A 19,525-nucleotide genomic window follows, 5' to 3' on the forward strand; every position below is an offset into this window, starting at 1 on the left:
GGATCCAGGAAATTACAGACCTATCAGCCTGACCTCAATACCTGGGAAGATTCTGGAAAAGATATTCAAACAATGAATCAGTGAACACCTAGAGGCAAACAAAATCATTACTAAAAGCCAACATGGTTTTTTTCAAAAACAGATCATGCCAGACAAATCTTATTGCATTCTTTGACCAAGTAACAAAATTAGTGGATCAAAGGAATGCTGTGGATATAATTTACTTGGACTTCAGTAAGGCATTTGATAACTACTACTTGATAAGATAGAAAAATGTGGGTTTAGACAGCATCACCACCAGATGGATTCGTAGCTGGCTGCAGTCTGCTGCAGCTGCCAAAAAAGCCAACACAGTGCTAGGCTGCATTAACAGTGGGACAGAATCAAGATCACATGAAGTATTAATACCACTTTACAATGCCTTGGTAAGGCCACACTTGGAATACTGCATCCAGTTTTGGTCACCATGATGTAAAAAAGATGTTGAGACTCTGGGAAGAGTACAGAGAAGAGCAACAAAGATGATCAGGGGATTGGAGGGGACTGGAGGCTAAAACATACAAGGAACCGTTGCTAGAATTGGGTATGTCTAGTTTAATGAAGAGGAGGACAAGGGTTGACATGATAGCAGTGTTCCAATATCTCAGGGGTTGCCACAAAGAAGAGGGAGTCAAGCTATTCTCCAAAGCACCTGAAGGCAGGACTAGAAGCAATGGATGGAAACTAACCAAAGAGAGAAGCAACCTAGAACTAAGGAGAAACTTCCTGACAGTTAGAACAATTAACCAGTGGAACAACCTGCCTCCAGAAGCTGTGAATGCTCCAACACTGGAATTTTTTAAGAAGAGACTGGACAGGCATTTGTCTGAAATGGTAAAGGGGTTCCTGCCTGAGCATGGGGTTGGACTAGATGACCTCCAAGGTCCCTTCCAACTTTACTATTACTTTTACTATTAGGAGACAAATTAAACACATTTTAGCAGCTATAAATTTGATGTAACCAAACTAGTAGTGAAATTCATTGATACCTAATCCACTAGATGGAGTATTTGTGCAAGTATTAAAAATATATGCACAGTTACAATCATAATGTTTCAGGTTTGAGGAAGAATATCTACTTCTTAAATTAAAAAGCATTATCTGGGTAATATTGCAAATAATAATTACCCTATTATAAAATTTACAGAGCACATACTGTAGTGTAGCCTATTTTTTACACAAGAGACTGAGAAATAGAAATTCAAAGCCACTCACACTTATTATTGCGAGTGTCTTCTCATATCAATTCCTTCTTTCTCCAAGAACATGGACATGAATAGCCGTATTGGAACATGTTATTTTAAACCCTATGACTTCTCAATATTGTGCAAGAACCCCCAAATATGCTTTATTATGAATATTCTTCTTACAAAAGATTGTTGTTGAGGCTGCATTGCTTGAAGGCTAATGATTTGTTGCTGATTCTGCTGCTGCTGAAGCTGAAAGGAAAAAAAAGGAAAATGATTGCAATACTGTTTATCTTTTTTTAAAAAATGGTATAGTCCCTCTTAGAGACAAGATTCAACCTACTGAACTTGTTAACATGTCCATTTTTCTGGTAACAATAAGGAAATTGTCTTGGGATGCTTTTGCAACTCCTATTGCAATAGAAAGGCAATAACAATGCCAAACTTTCAGAGGATGAGAAATCTTGTAATTCAGGGGTCCCCAACTCCCGGGCCGTGGCCTTGAGCCTTTCAGAACTGGGCTGCAGAAATGGTGAGTGAGCGCAAGCACACACATTCCCACTCATGCAAGCAGCAGGCAAGCACGTGAACATATGCTCCATTTGTGCAAGCAGCAAGCATGCGTGCCTATCACTCATGCAAATGGAACTGTGCACATACGTGTGCATGCCATGTGTGCAGAACCATCCCCTCTCCCCCTCTCCGCCAATCCGCAAAGCTAAAAAGATTGGGGAGCGCTGATGTAGTAGAAGCTAAAGCTGGCATTTGAATATCAGATTTTTTTCTTTTGGATAACCAAGTTCTCTTCCTTGCCCCCCACCTTCTTATTCTTTCCTCTTCCTTATTGCCTAATAGAAGGGCAGATCAGACTTGCCTGACAGTTGGACTGGTCATTTACAGAAGGCTTTTCAGATTAGATTGACAGCCAACATGCCCAGAGTACCCCCCAGTTTGAGAGCATATACTGAGTAATATTCTGCCCTAGGAAATGTTGCTTTTTATGAGTGTATTCACAAAGTGTAATTTTGTATTTTAGAATTCCTTCTAGCTGCTACCTTGGTTGTGCTTAATAAACTTTTCTCCAAATGATCAACTTTAATTCTCCTTTCATCAGACTTTGTCTAATTGTTCTAATTAAATCATCTATGAATTTTCACAGCCTTAGATTGTTAAACTAGTAGTACTAATAAAGATTCTTCTGGAGACAGGGGAAGGGAAACGTTTGAAACTTTTATAGATATGCATATAGGAAAAACTATGTAGTTCAATCAAGCAGTTCATGAGCTTTGCATACATTGCAGAAGAAAAGGTATGGTAGCTTATGGGTAGCACAGTTTCCAACTAACAGATTTTATTAAAAGGAATACTCTTTTATGAATTGTAGACCATCATCAGATGGCTAGACTGATAAAGGATTTAAACTGAGGTGGGGGAGGAGAAGACAGATTGGCTATGCAGATGCAGGTTACATGTACATAAATCAGATTACCAAAACTTTATCAATTAATAATTGCAATGCATTAAAACACATTATATTTGCTAGGATCTTTAGAGATAGTCTGAAAACTTTGGATACATTTGTATTTAGCAGTGTCCCCCTTAGTGGTTATGTTAAAATCCCATTTTTCCAAGATGTTTGTTTTGAGGTCTGACACCATAGACTGTCCTAGGAATGAGTTATTAGTGTCCTCAGGCCTACAAGGTAGATCTGATCAAGAAACTGGATCCATAAAAGGGCTATAACAGTAATTTACTGTAGTTTCTACAATTTTCACAAACTGCACTACTGAAAGGCTAAACTAAACTTAGTAAGGGATTTAACCATTTGCTGTAAACTTAGGCTTCTACAATTTTCTTTTATGAAGAATTGTGAAGTTAAGCAATAGAAGGTAGAAGGTTTTCTGAGTAAGAGGAAGGATATTAGCATTCCAAATAGGCATTTCATAGTGACTTCAAAAGTTCTTGGGTGTGTCTAGCGGTGTGCGGGCACCACACCGGAAGTCAGCATGCCCCAACTCTTGTTATGGATGGCTTGTCTGAGTTGTGTTGGCTCACGATGATGCTCACCCACACACTGCTAGATGCACCCAAGAACTTTTGAAGCATTTCCATTGGGATGTTTTTGATCACACACACCCCCAATAGCCCAGATTTGGCACCGAGCAACTACTACTAAGGAATTTCAAACCTTGTAAGACATTATGACGTGCCTATGTTTGAATGGTGATTATGTCAAAAAATAATGTAATGCTGTAGTATTCTAATGTGTGTAATAAAAGTTCTGTATCTGTGAGTTCTGTCATTGATAACCAAATGGAGGTTTATTTCCAAATTGCCCTCATATATTGACATAACAGAGCATTGCCAGCTCAAAATATTGTCTTCTGAACACTGTGATTATCATAATAAAAACCATCATTTCTAACCAACAAAATTAAAGACACCAAACCTGAACGAATCTTTGTTGCCGAATTTGCTGTTGCCTCTGCCTCATCTGTTCCTGGACAGAATAAAAATTTGCCTGGGAAGGTGTGGCTGATACTGCATCCAGAGGCCCTCCAACCAAATGATTCTGCTGCAAAGACTGGTGAACGGAACTGAGAGGCAGAATTTAAAAAAAGAAAAGAAAAGAAAGTTTGCAGGTAATGAAAAATAAATTTAAAAATAAAATTAATGAAATAAACCATTTTATTTCAAAAATAATACATTTTACTCTTGGCTGTAGGGTGATTGAAGATACTTGGAAGTTTGAAGATACTGAAGATACATCTGAACATGCAACTGTTGATTGATTGTAATTGTAGTTTAACATAGTTGCTAATTATATTGCTTTCCTTATGCACTGCTCAGAGTCTTTCCGATTGTATAGACATTGTAAAAAAAATAAGTTCAATGTTCTAGAAGTGCATGAAACAATTTCAGGAGAATATCACTAACAAAAAGCAATACATGGATATTAATAAAAGATTGTTAAATTAAACAGATGCATATTAAAATTTCATTTCTCACCTAAAATTTGTAAATAAATATTTTTATTTAAATCATTTTCATCCCATAATAGAATTATGATGGAACTCTTCTGAAACAAATATTTGAAACAAAAAAATATACTAAACCAAATCCAGATAATATTAATTATACCAGTATCCCTTTGAAAGTGAGTTGGCATGCTATGCTAAACCAGAATTTAATTTCTTTGGTTTTAGCTTAGTATGTTATGCAAACTACATTATAATTCATAAACCATGATTTATAAGTTGTCATGTTGCATGAATCCAGCCAATTATGAATTCATTATAAAACAAAATAATAATCTATAGTTAAAATAAACCATATATTAGCAAAGGATAGTTCCAATTTAAATATCCCTCTACTTTAAGGATTCTAATGTGATCATTACGAAATTGTTTCCTTGAGAAACAGGAAATTAGCATGTTTTCTCCTTTTCTGATGAGTATGTACTTATATTGATATCAATACACACTGATCAGAAAAGATATTGATACATGTGAAACTGGAAGGCTGTGAACTCTACACAGAATAGCAGCTGTGTTGCAGATTAGATTAAGATGGCAGACTAGAAAGAAGAGATTAGGCTTCACTGGGTTTAGATAGATGATTTGGGGGAAAATGAAACTTTCTCATCCCAATTTACCTTACTAAACAGTATAGAGAAAGGGCTGACTTTCATATATACGGTACTAGCTCTCTCAGAAAAGACAGGATATAAATACAACAAATAATAATATATACATATCAGTATCCTTACATTTCTACATGTAGTGCCATCTTCAATTTTAACTAAAAGGGAAATTATCCTTTAGACAGTTTTGCTTCCAACAAAAAAATACCCCAATGTGTGTCTCTCTACAATGCTCTATAAAAGTTCTGGCTGAAAATAGAGCTATATTGTCTGCAGTTCCTATTCATACCAAAAGATTTCTGCAAAAGCAATATATAGTAGAGCGCATGATAAGATAGAAAATTATTCCACTGCAGAAGTCTTTTCCACATTGGTCTGCAAATTTCTTTTAAAGTATGTACACAGGGTTTCTGCAGTTTTTTCACAATATTATGTGTTTTACATGCATTTTTTCATTTAACAATTCTTTACTCTGATATTCATATTAAAGATGGAAATGTGGGGTCCTGATGCTCTCTGAACTTGATTTTCTTGGAATGGTTGCATTAGCAAACTAGATAACTTCATGTCTGCTAGAAAACCACCAAGCTCAGAGAGCATCAAGGATCTCACAGTTCAACCTGATCTACAAATATTCTCTTATAAATCAGTTTGTCTAAAAATATAGATAGCTTAGAGCTGAATGATATATTAAGCTAAAAATATTAAGTATCAGGTTATATTGAGGTCTCAAGAGATTTGAATCAATTTCAAAATTATGTGAATAAAATTTGAAAGCTTCACATATATATCTTTGCAGACACAATAGAGAGTTCAGCTACTGCCAGAGAAGCAAGATACATTACCTTGTTAAAATTAATTTGTTAAAATAACATTTATGACTTGTATAGAAAATAATTGGAAAATGGAGATATTTTTTCAAGTACAGCTAATTATAATTTATATTTATTGCTTATATGTACTAAGGATGTGCAAGTATTAATTAGTAAATTGATGTGCAATTTTCATTTTACAGCTTACAAAAGCATTTAATGTGAATAACAGGAAATTCTGGAAACTCTGCTTTAAACAGTATTCCAAGTGAAAGCCTCAGCAATGATACAAGAACTTAGTATTCCATACAGCAGAAGATTTTTAAAAAATGATCTTTTACACACAAAAAATGAGCAATAATAATTTAGATGCAAATTTAATTTGCAGCTGAAAAGACATCTGCTTTCTTTTGTAAAATAAACCATTTTTTCCTATTCACTATTAAGCATTAAGATTGCAACATGCTTTTCATGATTCCCTTGAAAGATGAAATTTGTGCAGAAACAGACCCAACATTTGCCATTCACCAGTGGAGCAACTGAACTTATCTTGCCTGTCAGTTCCTATGGTAGAGGAAGAATAGAATTTAGATGCCTCTATTCTATCCATTTAAGGTAAGTCATGTGCTTTACTTGAAGTGCCTGTCACAGAAAGATTTACCACAGAGAAGAGTTTGAAGAGATCTTGCCTTTTGATCCATGATTAAATCTGGGTTCAAATGGTGCTAGAACAAGAAAGACTATTTTCATAAACACAGAAATAAAACATCTATTTTACTGCCTCAGGGTTGCTTTCAAAAAACTATTTTTTAAAATATAAAAACAGATTTTTTAAAATAGAGATTACAGCATTAGAAAGATGCTCTGTGGAATTAGACACTTAGAAATATTATACTTCTTTTGAATGACTAAATAAGTTAATAGGATCATTTGATTAGCAAATTTGAGAAGCACTTGGTTTATAATTTCCACAGGTCCATTTACTACCTCTAAAACACATACATTAAATAAACAGAAAATACACAATGATATGTTTATTAAATTATACCATATGTACTATATACACATGTGAGGCTACACTGGTAATATTTTATGAGACAAGGGGATTCCCAAATGCATTTAGCATTGGCTTAAATCCATCTAGTCTGAGTAATAAAAAGACTGAGATATTGGCTGCAGCTACATGTAATTCAAAGCAAAGTGGGGCTTGGGAAATAGTATAGAGATAACTTAACTGTCCAGAGCTAATTGCTCATATCAGCTTTCCCCAGTCTGATCCCCTTCAGATGCTTAAAGTTTCAACTCTAATTTGTTTTGTTCTTCAAGCTAAGTTGGAAGCTCAAGTGATTGGGAAGGAATTAGATTGGTTGATGATGCTTTATATCACCTTCCTTTGCATTCAGTGATGTTCTTGAGTCAGAATTTATGAAAAATACATTGTTTTTTATTTTTATTTTTCAGAAAATTACAAAACATTGGGTTAACAAAGTTCTGGAATTATAGATGTATTTAGCTCTTACCGCTGATTGCCTGCTAAAGGCTGAAGGTAGGTTGCTGCTTGTTGATGAATGTACCCGCTTGGCTGCTGTTGCATCTGCCTTAACCTTTCCATTAGAATTGGACTGGAATGAGTTGCTTGAAATGATCTAGGATTGTAGGTAGGTGAAAGAACTAAATCTCCAGTCTGTTGAGGTGGCAATGACATCTGAGTACTATACATTGTGTAGCCATGGGGAATTGTCTATATGGAAAACAATTCAAAACACATGATTTTGACTTTTAGTTTTCTAAAAAATCTATCCATTTTACTGGTTTTAAAAATACTGTAACTTGAAATAGAAACCTTGCATCTCATTTTCTTTCCCAGGTTCAGTTGAGTGTTCTAGGTATTCATATGGCTCTCATGTCAACTTCATTTTTTGTTTGTTTCTTTAGCAGAAAGTCTGAACGATGTGGAAGAAATTAAAGGTAGGGAAGTAGGTGCTTCCCTCTAGTGCAATTTAGGTGAAAATGGGTAGGTTATCTAGGATTATAGTAATATTTTTTTCAGCTTTGTAATTGTGTCACTCGTAGCTTTGATATAAAAACAATAGTTCCCACAAATAATATCTATTAGTGGTTATTGTTTGTCTACAACAACTGGGCCAGGCTGTTCATTTGTATTTAGGTTAATCTCAAACTAAGGGGGAGTCATGAAAGAGACTGGCCACTTTAAGGACTTTCATATTTTTCAAACACTATAAAATCAAGATGACCACATCCACCATTATATTTCTCTGAACCCCACTGAACCAATTTTTAACAGGGATGCTCTACCTGTGATTGCTGTATCCCTGGATATTGTGTTAGCTGAGAAGAAGAGGGGCGGACTTGTTGAGCAAAAATAGCAGCCTGTTCAATTGTTGGACCCTGTAAAACAGTTACCAATAGAAATAAATGCTTCTTGTTATATATTAAATATTAAAAGTTTACCAATCTAAACATGCCCATTTTGAGCCAGTTTGATCTAGTAGTTAAGGCACCAGGCTAGAAATCGGGAGATGGTGAATTCTAGACATCAAAGTCAACTGGGTTACTTTGGGTCAGTCATTCTCACTTAGCTCAACACACCCCACAGCATTGCTGTTGTTGAGAAAACAGAAGGAAAGAGTATTGGGTATGTTTGTTGCCTTGAGTTATTTCTAAAACTAATAAAGGCAAGATTAAAAAAAAGTGATAACAGCAATAGGTTCAATAGCAATATCACTTCATATATACTGCTTTATAGTGCTTTAGAGCCTTCTCTATGCTGTTTACAGAGTCATCCTATTACCCCCAACAATTTGGGTCCTCATTCTATCAACCTTGGAAGGAGAGAAGGCAGAGTCAAACCTGAGTTGGTCAGGATTGAACTCCTAACAGTGAGCAATGAGTTAGCCTGCAATACTGCATTCTAACAACTGCGCTACCACAGCTCTTGGTCCATGTGGCTGGTAGTTTGACATACAGTTTATTGCAGGTACAGTAGGCATCTTAAAACACATGTAGTGCAAGAGTAAGCTGGTGCGACTAGAAACTCTTTTTTAAGTGAGGTTGTTTTTATGGGCACACTAGTGCTACAATATCTCTAAATTCTGCCTCCTTAACTGCTCTTCAGTTTTCCCTGCACAGACCAACCCTACCTTTAATTGAGACAAATGACAGGCAGCAATGGGTAGAGTATAGCAGTGAATGTTGGGATATTAAGCATGTGTGTAAATAATCTATTTGGTATTCTTGAAACTGGATTACCTTCCAGTACTCCAGTCTAGTGAATTTTTAGATGTGGAATGAGAGATACTATTTTGTCTCCTACCTCAGGTACACGATATAATGAACCAGTACTTGTCCTGCATATACAGTATACACTAAGCTTACTTTGAACCCCATCATTATTTTCTTTACTTCATTGTCCTAAATGAAGAAAAGCTGAAATAAATCATGCCCCATCCATTCCACTTCTAAATATAAAACAACACAGTTTGAAAGGCCTTGCCTGGCTCTGGTGCCTTAGAACCCGCTGTTGTTGAAGCAATTGTTGCTGCTGCTGCTGCTGCTGCTGAGAAGTAATAGTGTGAATTGCTGGGGGATGCATCATATTGCTGGAACGTCTCTGCAGCATGTTAGAGAGCACTTGTTTTGTGTTGCTTGGCACAAAGGAGCCTGTGGGATCCAATCTGGAACCACCTTCAAAGACATTAACAAAATAATTATAGAATCACAACGTCTTCTCCAGATGATGCTATTGGTTGGGAATCAAGCTGACTACTCCACTTAAATCAGATTAGTTATATAGCCATTACATTTTTTAACTGTGAACCAGCAATGGTTTTCTGAAAATACAACATATATTTCAAAAGTAAAGTAAAAGATAATAGAAGAACAATATTGTTAGAAATATCTAAAATCTAACATTAAATACTATAGTGGTATAGTATGCATGTAGTATACTAGAGTATATATTGTCAACCTTCAGAATCTAAAGTTTTACTGTTTTACATTCTCTAGAATATGTGAGAAAAATTACCTTGTAAGCCATGGGTTTGGGAAACATATTATAGGAAACAAATGTCAACTAAAAATCACCATACCATATTATCTAAATCTTCTTCCTAATAAATCTTCCTATTTGTTACAAAAAGCAAAAGCAAGCTATATTTAAGCACTTTTCAACCATTTCATTGGAATGATACATCAACTACAAATAAAGTTCCACTTAATTTAAGCACATTCACCAAGTGTGAGTACTTTCCAAACAAAATAATAATTAAAAAAAATTATTTGCTGCGACAGATCCCCATGCTTTACCTGGTGGAAGAGGCTGGTTCTGGACAAAGTAACCTGACTGTTGGGGCTGTCCTATAACATTGTAGCCCCACAAAGCAGTCTGTGGATGATGCAACATTTGAGGATAAAGTGCTGAAAAATTAGGAGCCATTCTACATCCATTGTTCTGAGGATATTCCTTGAGCAAAATAGGAAACATTAAACATTACTGACATTCAAATACCAATTGATAAATAAGCCATTTTTCCTAGTGAATTATTAGGCAATTTATGACTTTTACAATTAGGCTTTATCTCACATACAATTTGGCTGTCTCATAATGCTTAGTTTTCTACTTTTTTCTGCATATCATAATCTACTAACTGTACCTATCCTGGGAAGGAATTTATAGGAAGGAATTGAGTAAAGTGTCAATAAATTCAAATTTTTAAAAATGAAGCTTTCTAAATTTTAATAATTTCAGGAAATTCTTTTCACATTTGTTTTAATACCACAGTATTCCTGTGCATTATCAAGGACTCTTGAGCATGCTCTAAGATGTATGTAATGAGTATGTATCACTGTTCGGGTTTGTTGGGCTTCACTGAAAAAATATATTTTTTTCAAATGTATTTAAAAATGTGAAATTGTATTTTCATAGTATTGAGAAAATTGCCCTTTATTGATAGTTTCACCGAGGGACTTAATATCTTGCAATACAACCTACAATCAAGTGGTGTAAAGACAGAAGTCCTCAGTGTGGCCAAGAAAGTTAAATGAATAAATATTTTAAAATATTGATAGATATAATCCATATACAATAAACTAAAGCTTCTTGGGGACCTCAGTTATTTTTAAGAATGTAAAGGAGACCTGAGACCAAAATGTTTGAGAACCACTGGACAATGAATCTATTGTAAGATATATTGAAAATACAGTCCTAAAATAACCATCTCTTGTTTTAACCCTTCATTAAGCATTATGCAGCAGGTGTATCTTTACTGAAACACTTCTGAATAGATTTTATATCAAGATGGTTCAAGAGGACTGGTAGGGCTTCTTAGAAATGAAAACTGAATTTATTTTCAGTTAATTTCTGGATATTTTCTCATCTCCTTTCAATTTCATTGATAGGATGGGATTCAACCTGGAACATGTCTTAAAACTTTGCCTTGTTTTCCCATAATATGTGAGAATTTGAAAAAAATATTTCAAGTATTATGACAGCCATCTATAGAATTGAACCTGGTGATCCATCCAATGGTTTTACCCCCACCCCATCCCAAAAAGCAGTGCTATCTCAAGCTTGAAGAAGGAAGCAATAAGTTCTGCAAAAGTCTTAGACTTGCAAACTGTTCTGCTAAATCAGCAGAGATGACTAAGTTCTATATTTGTGAGTGCCAATAGAATTAAGCAATAGTCATGAAAGGAATGGCTCATGAAAGCTTAAGCTATCACATGCTTCCCTATCAAATTTGATTCAAAAAAAGAAAGCTATTATCCAAAAATAGAGTAAACTATATGCTTCATTGCATAATATTATCTAAAGATATGCAACAAAGCCAACTGGATGTAATTAAGCAGGAAAATATCTGGATGACAGATAATTTGGGAGCACAACAGACTATATTTTGTTTTCTATAGAGAAGGTATAGTACATTTTTTAACAAACAATAAATATCTTCATAGATGGGGAAGTGAATTTTAAATTCTGCCATTCTGTAAAGGTTGGCAATGTAGCTTCTATAATACCCCTAGAATGGGACATATTGGAGGGACTGAGTAGTATAGTTTTGTCACCTATCCTTTTGAAGTGCTGAAAGATGTTATCTAGGGATGCAATAACATTACTCGAAAGGGTTAGAATGAAAATCTTATCAGCCCATTTTTAAAAGTGCAGGAAGGCACACATCTCCCTTACAAATCTCCGAAACATCTTTCCTGACAAGCATGGGAAATCAGGAAACCAGTTCAAATGCATATAAAGGTTTATTGCAAGCTTAAACTCTCTACAAAAACCTACACCCTTATATGTTATTTATATGTAAGGGTGTAGGCTCATACATATGTTGTATGTTGTTGTTGTTGTTAGCTGCGAAGTCGTGTCCGACCCATCGCGACCCTATGGACAACATTCCTCCAGGCCTTCCTGTCCTCTACCATCTTCTGGAGTCCATTTAAGCTCACGCCTACTGCTTCAGTGACTCCATCCAGCCACCTCATTCTCTGTCGTCCCCTTCTTCTATTGCCCTCGATCTTTCCCAGCATTAGGCTTTTCTCCAGTGAGTCTTTCCTTCTCATTAGGTGGCCAAAGTATTTGAGTTTTAGCTTCAGGATCTGGCCTTCTAAAGAGCAGTCGGGATTGATCTCCTCTAGGACTGACCGGTTTGATCGCTTTGCAGTCCAAGGGACTCGCAGGAGTCTTCTCCAGCACCATAGTTCAAAGGCCTCAATTCTTTGGCGCTCAGCCTTTCTTATGGTCCAACTTTCACTGCCATACATTGCAACTGGGAAGACCATAGCCTTGACTATACGCACTTTTGTTGACAGGGTGATGTCTCTGCTTTTTAGTGTGCTGTCTAGATTTGCCATGGCTTTCCTCCCCAGGAGCAAGCGTCTTTTAATTTCTTGGCTACAGTCCCCATCTGCAGTGATCTTGGAGCCCAGGAAAATAAAATCTGTCACTACCTCCATTTCTTCCCCATCTATTTGCCAGGAATTGAGAGGGCCAGATGCCATGATCTTGGTTTTCTTAATGTTAAGTTTCAACCCAAGTTTTGCACTCTCCTTCTTCACCCGCAACAAGAGGCTCTTTAGTTCTTCTTCACTTTCTGCCATTAGAGTGGTATCATCTGCGTATCTTAGGTTGTTGATATTTCTTCCGGCAATCTTAATTCCAACTTTTGATTCATCTAGCCCTGCCTTTCTCATGATGTGCTCTGCATATAAGTTAAATAGGCAGGGCGACAGTATACAGCCTTGCCGGACTCCTTTCCCAATTTTGAACCATCGTATTCTCTTGACAAAATTCTATCAGCCTGTGCCCTGCTTCATTTTGTACTCCAAGGCCAAACTTGCCTGTTATTCCAGTTATCTTTTGGCTTCCTACTTTAGCATTCCAATCCCCCATGATGATAAGGACATCATTTTTGGGTGTTAGTTCTATAAGGTGCCGTAGGGCTTCATAGAACCGGTCAATTTCTTCCTCTTCAGCACTGGTGGTTGGGGCATAGACTTGGACTACTGTGATATTGAATGGTTTGCCTTGGATTCGAACTGAGATCATTCTGTCATTTTGAGGATTGTATCCCAGTATTGCTTTTCCTACTCTTTTATTGACTATGAAGGCTACTCCATTTCTTCTGAGGGATTCTTGCCCGCAGTAGTATACCTGATGGTCATCTGAATTAAATTCACCCATTCCTGTCCATTTTAGTTCACTGATACCTAAGATGTTGATGTTCAGTCTTGTCATCTCTTGTTTGACCACGTCCAACTTTCCTTGATTCATGGATCTTACATTCCAGGTTCCTATGGAGAAAAAATCTTTACAGCATCGGACTTTCCTTTCACCACCAGACACATCCACAGCTGAGCGTCCTTTCGGCTTTGGCCCAGTCGCTTCATTCTTTCTGGCGCTACTAGTACTAGCCCTCTGCTCTTCCCCAGTAGCATATTGGACGCCTTCCGACCTGAGGGGCTCATCTTCCAGCGTCATATCGTTTTGCCTTTTGGTACTGTCCATAGGGTTTTCATGGCAAAGATACTGGAGTGGTTTGCCATTTCCTTCTCCAGTGGATCACGTTTTGTCAGAACTCTCTGCTATGACCTGTCCATCTTGGGTGGCCCTGCACGGCATAGCTCATAGCTTCATTGAATTACGCAAGCCCCTTCGCCACGACAAGGCAGTAATCCATGAAGGGGATGTTGTATGTAGCATGTTTAAATGTGTATTATGTATGTATACACTTTGAGAGCAAACAACTAAATTTCATTTTTAATGTGCACCAATGTGCCCACAGAAAAAATGACAATAACAGCTATCTGTCTGTCTATCTATCTATCTATCTATCTATCTATCTATCTATCTATCTACAAGAATCTGAACTACTAACAGTCAAAGCAAATTGGTGATAGATAAAAAAAAGTCAATGGAATTCAAGATGGCTGGACTTCGATCTCTTATGGGCATGAAGGGATTCAAGAGGGATGACTCGTTTGATCCCCTCCCTCGGGCTCAGCCTGGACATCTCCTACATTTCCCTACTCATAAAATCAACTAATATAATGAGATACTGTATTTCTGTTCGTGTATACAGAACTTATGATATTTAATGTAATTGTTTCAACATTTTATGTAACTTCTTTCATGTCTAACTCACATGAAATCATCTGATGGTTACCAGCACCTGACAAGATGGCCAATTCATGCACTACATTTTTTTAACTTTAACTAGACAATTTAACCACTTACATCAGTTTTAGAAGCTGCTTTTGTCTTCCTTTTTCTGCCTTTCCCCTTTCTTTCTTCATCTGCTGAAGGTTTTCCCTGATCTGAAAGCTCTGCTGACTTTCTGTCTGGTTCCTGAGATGCAGGAGTGGTAGGCTCTTCTTCCTCCTCCTCCTCCTCCTCAGGAGGAAGAGGTAAAGGTTCGAGGTAGTAACTTCGTGGCTTAGGTTTAGGGTGTGTGTGGTAAAGCAGAAGTTGCTGCTGCTCCTCGTATTTTATCACTTTCCTATCAATGCGAACAGTTCCAAACCAAGCCCAAGACAATGGAGCTGGATTCTTATTGCCTTCCAGTAAATCCCATGGAGATATTTTCTGTTTCATTGAGACTTGGAGCCCCTGTTCCAACAAAAATGTAAAGTGAGTTTTCTTCATCACAATTTCCTTCTAATTTTCAAATGCCTACAATAGAAGTTTATGAGCTTATTATTAAAATAGTGCTGCATGTAATCAACAGAGGAAAACATTGGTAATATAATGTAAATAAAGATACAATTAATTGAATGCTATTTTATATATTGGATTGAAGCATGCATAAACATGAGATGAAACAGATGAATTCTACAAAATTATATTCATGAGAAAGTTGATACATCAGGAAGGTTTTAAAGAAAATGCTTATCCTTGCCTGTTTCTTATCTATGGAGTCAAATCCAGCAATTTTGTTTCCCTTTGTATCAATCAATGATCCCATAGGCTCACAGGCAATGAGGTCACACATCTGCTTGGGCAATGGCAAGAGCTGACGAACTTTGTCAATACTTTCTGAACTTTTATCGCCCAGTTCTTTCTATAAGAGGACAAAAAGGCAAAAAATAAAATAAAATCGTAGCTGCAACATGGAAAAGTTTTAGATGAATAATTTCCTTGTACTTTTATTAATTTTATTCAGAGTTTTTGAAAAATGCTTCATAAGCTTTTCTTTTCTCTTCCTAAAAATTAATTGCAATGTCTGCCTGCCTGCCTGCCTGCCTACCTAACCAACCAACCTACCTACCTACCTACCTACCTACCTACCTACCTACCTACCTACCTATATCTTAGTCAGAGAGCTATGGACCATCAGATCCTCATTTTAGCATTAAACCAGAACAGGTTGTCAGGATTAAGTATTCTGACAAGCATAATCTTTCCAAAGTTTCAAGCAGAAGTTTTTCCTATCATTTGCTATCAAGAATTTTTAAAGCAGCAATGCAGAGGATTGGGCCCTTTTGTTTCTAAAATATGCTTAATGTTATTTCCATATGCAATACTACTTTATAAGCATCTTGACAGGAATACATGTCATGTCAGATTATTTGCCATATACAGTAACTATCATCTACTCTTACTCCAGGGTAATTTTTTGCATTACATCCTACTTGATCCCCCTTTTTAATAGGGAAGCCAGCAATTGTCTCTGACAAAAAAGTTGGAAAAGTTCAAACTGAATGTTTTTTCTGTCCATAGAATAGGCTTTTTCACATTGAACACAGCTAAACCATGCGAGGAAGTGGTTTTTTGAAAGTAAGAAAATGTTATGGGGTGGGGTGGGGTTTTTATAAATAGTTTTAATTTTAATATGTATTAATTTTATGGGCATAATGTTTAATGGCTTTTTAATTTTTGTATTCTATTTTTATTGTGTATTGCCCTGTTCACCGCCCTGAGTCCTTCGGGAGAAGGGCGGTATAAAAATTAAATTATTAAATTAAATTATTATTAAATAACTTTGATTTAAAACAATTGTTTCTGTATACGTGCTCTTAATTAATCAAATTAGTACATTGCTACTGTGTGTTTGTTTGCTAATTTATTATTACAAGTGTTCAATAATTGGCAGTTGCAAAACACTACAATCTGCTGGATTGCAGCAGAGGCAAGACAATTTAAAATTTGGAAAATGAACCACCTCAAAGTGCAAACGTTCTCCTGGGAAATGTTTTATTCCAGTCTTCCCCAATGTGACAGCTTTCAAATGTGTGGGGTCACTACAATCTCAGATTTCCTCATTCAGTATGGCATCTCTCTATCCCTCTGTGTATCTCTCCACGGTATCTATCTCTCTATCTATATCTATCTATCAGTCTGTCTATCTACCTTTTCTATCTTATTTTTATTCCACCTTTATTTTTGGTCAATTCAAAATGCACAGATAGCTGGCTCCTGACTCCTAATTTCCCCACAACAGAAAACTTTTGAATAAGTAAGGATGGTAGGGAATGATAGGCCCAACATCACCCAATCATTTTTTGAGCCCTGGTAAGGACTAGAACTCACAGTCTCCAGGTTTATAACCCAGCACCTTAGCTACTAAACATTTTACAGAATTCAGTGGTCAGATGAAAACACACTTTGAGTTTTTTCACCAAATTCATGTATGCTCTCTTGTTCTCTTCAGATCCCATTTGAGATGCCATTGAGAGGTCAGAAGCTAAAGTACCGTTGATCAACACACTCAACATGTCAAGCACTGTTGTAAATAATTCACTAAAAGGGGAAAAGAAAAAAAAACCAAATTATATTCTGAAGAGCAGAATATAGGTACTAGCACCTATAGTAAAGCAGAAGCTTATTATTTCTTTCTATAGTGTCAAATAATCCACTTTTACGTCAACTCAAGGATGAGGAAGTAGCCATGTCCTACAACAAACCAAAATAATGCCAAAATAGTTACACATATGCCATGAAAATCATCACACAAATGCGGGATTACATACTTAAGTTCCAATTTTAAATCATTGCAAGTTGTCCGTTGGCAACTAGACACAAAGATGCCAAACTAATGACATTAATCAGAAAGGGACCTTGGAGGTTTTCTAGTCCAATCCCCTGCTTAAGCAGGAGACCCTATACCATTTCAGATAGGTAATTGTCCAATGTTCTCTTAAAAACTTCCAGTGATGAGGCAGCTACAACTTCTGAAGGCAAGCTGTTCCACTAGTTCATTGTCTTCAGTGTTAGGAAGTTTCTCCTTAATTCCAGGTTGATTGGTTTCCATCCATTGCCCTCTGGTGCTTTGTAGAATAATTTGACCCCCTCTTCTTTGTGGCAGTCCCTCAAATACTGGAATACTGCTATCATATCATCCCTAGTCCTTCTTTTCTCTAGACTGGCCATACCCAATTACTGCAACTGTTCTTCATATGTTTTTGTCTCCAGGCTCTTAATTATCTTAGTTGTGTGTATCATGACATGTATGTCGTGACATCATGACACAAGCCCCACACTTTTAAACTTGACTTGCAATGTCACATGCAGGAATATAAGGACAGAGTTTATGTTTTAAAAAAGGAAAGGCATCTGCAACTGTTATTCTCAAAGAGAAAAACCATGTAACACCATAAACCTTATGCAATATTTCAAATAAGATTGTGGAGTAGTATCTGTCTTCCACACTCTATTTTATTTTATTCTATTTGTAAATGCTGAGGAGCAGTCAAGCCTACATTGTCAATACAAACATTACCGTATTTACCTTGTTCTAATGGAGAAAAACAGTGACCAGCACTAGCCAGCCCTCATTCACATCCTTGGCTGAAGCCAAGGTACTAAAGTTACCCTTAATTTAATAAACATCATTGTTAGAACTTGAAGAATTTTCTTTTAAAATTACTTTAGAAGAAAAATACAATTAGAACCATTATTATTTATTTATTAAATTTATATGCTGCCCAGACTCACTTGATAGTGAGATGAGTGACATATAAATTTAATAAATAAATATTTCCATTTATGCAAAATGAATGACAATTTTAGCTTTACAAATAACATTGTTAGTCAAACTACTAGAAGCCATAATATATAATATGCAGTAGAGTACACATACTTATTGGTTTGCATGTCAACTGTCCCGGATGTTATTATTTGAAGGAGTAGAAGTGCCCAGTCTGTGGTCCACTGAGGACTTCTTTGCACCGTATCAAACATTCCACCCACCTAGAATTGAAGCATTGGAAAAAAAATTAAAGATAAAAAAGGTAAATCAAATGTACTTCACAATCTTTATTTTCTAACTATTCTTTATGAGTAAACCTGCATTGGAAATGTTTTAGATTGTAATGTTGCATTGTGTATGAATTACTAGCAGCTTAGGTAGGGGCTGAAAATATGAAGGATTACCAATTAATATATGATAAAGACTTTTTTGTTGTTGTTTCCGGGACTTTTTGTCATCCACAGTAAGGAAGCTGTAGGAACTGTTTTCACCTTTTCTGCAAAACATTATTGTTTGACTTCTGTACAGCTATTTTCTGATGTTTGATTTAGCACGTTGTTTTTTAAGTGTCATCCTTGTTTAACCTTATATTTGTGATGCAAAATTAAGGTAAGAAATAGGAAAAATAAACAAATAAATAATGCTAAATTGTAAGACAATATAGTATTTAGAGAGGAGAAGGAACAGTAATAAAATTAAGAAACCTTATAAGCTTCTTTCTGCTTCTATGAGAAAAGGCATAAAATTATCCTAAATAATAAACAAATATACCCTTGAATAAGTAATTATTCCCCTTTCTTACCAAATTAAGACGGAGTTGTAATGCTTCATGCATCATTTGTCTTGCTTTAACATCATCTTGGTATCGTCCTTCCCTCCAGTTGCTTAATATCTAGGAAGGAAAATATGATTTGCACTGATGTGCTTTTTCTATGAATATTTACCTATTCCTGTACAACATTATATATCTTTTTAATATGTTATAGGGTTTCCAGTTGAGCAGTGGGTTGGGCTAGAAGACTTCCAACATCCCTCCTAACTCTGTTATTTTATGGCACACTTCTCTTCTTTTGTGAGCATTGTTGCATTTCTGCTTGCTTTATTTATTCTCTCTTCCCTTTAAACAGAATGTTACACATATGTGAAATTATAGTATTATTTCTATTATAATGTTTATTTTGAAATCTTCAAAGTAAGCTATTCTCAGTTAAAAGAATAATTAAGTTAAAAGAATAATAATATTTTCAGCAAGATTTCAGAAGTGGTTTATCATTGCTTCCTTCCTAGGGCTGAGAGAAAATGACAAGTCATCCAACAGACTTTGTGCCTAAGGTGGGACTTGAACTCATGGTCTCC

At 36.0% G+C, this 19,525-nt stretch overlaps 1 protein-coding gene across 1 annotated transcript in view; it reads right to left on the bottom strand.

Moving 5' to 3' along the window:
* Positions 1 to 19,525, bottom strand: part of MED12L (mediator complex subunit 12L) — a gene marked incomplete at its 5' end in the record, with an annotated part of 179,382 nt that overhangs the window by 11,373 nt on the left and 148,484 nt on the right. Inside the window, 11 exons of the mRNA XM_083364939.1 lie at positions 1,410 to 1,478; positions 3,676 to 3,823; positions 7,202 to 7,422; positions 7,998 to 8,090; positions 9,196 to 9,386; positions 10,008 to 10,164; positions 14,440 to 14,811; positions 15,101 to 15,262; positions 16,806 to 16,941; positions 18,281 to 18,390; positions 18,972 to 19,061. Coding sequence (XP_083221065.1) covers positions 1,410 to 1,478; positions 3,676 to 3,823; positions 7,202 to 7,422; positions 7,998 to 8,090; positions 9,196 to 9,386; positions 10,008 to 10,164; positions 14,440 to 14,811; positions 15,101 to 15,262; positions 16,806 to 16,941; positions 18,281 to 18,390; positions 18,972 to 19,061 — 1,749 coding nt within the window. The remainder of the gene's footprint in view (positions 1 to 1,409; positions 1,479 to 3,675; positions 3,824 to 7,201; positions 7,423 to 7,997; positions 8,091 to 9,195; positions 9,387 to 10,007; positions 10,165 to 14,439; positions 14,812 to 15,100; positions 15,263 to 16,805; positions 16,942 to 18,280; positions 18,391 to 18,971; positions 19,062 to 19,525) is intronic.

Source organism: Vipera ursinii (genome assembly GCF_947247035.1).
Source record: "Vipera ursinii genome assembly, chromosome: 5".
Classification (NCBI taxonomy): Eukaryota; Metazoa; Chordata; class Lepidosauria; order Squamata; family Viperidae; genus Vipera; species Vipera ursinii.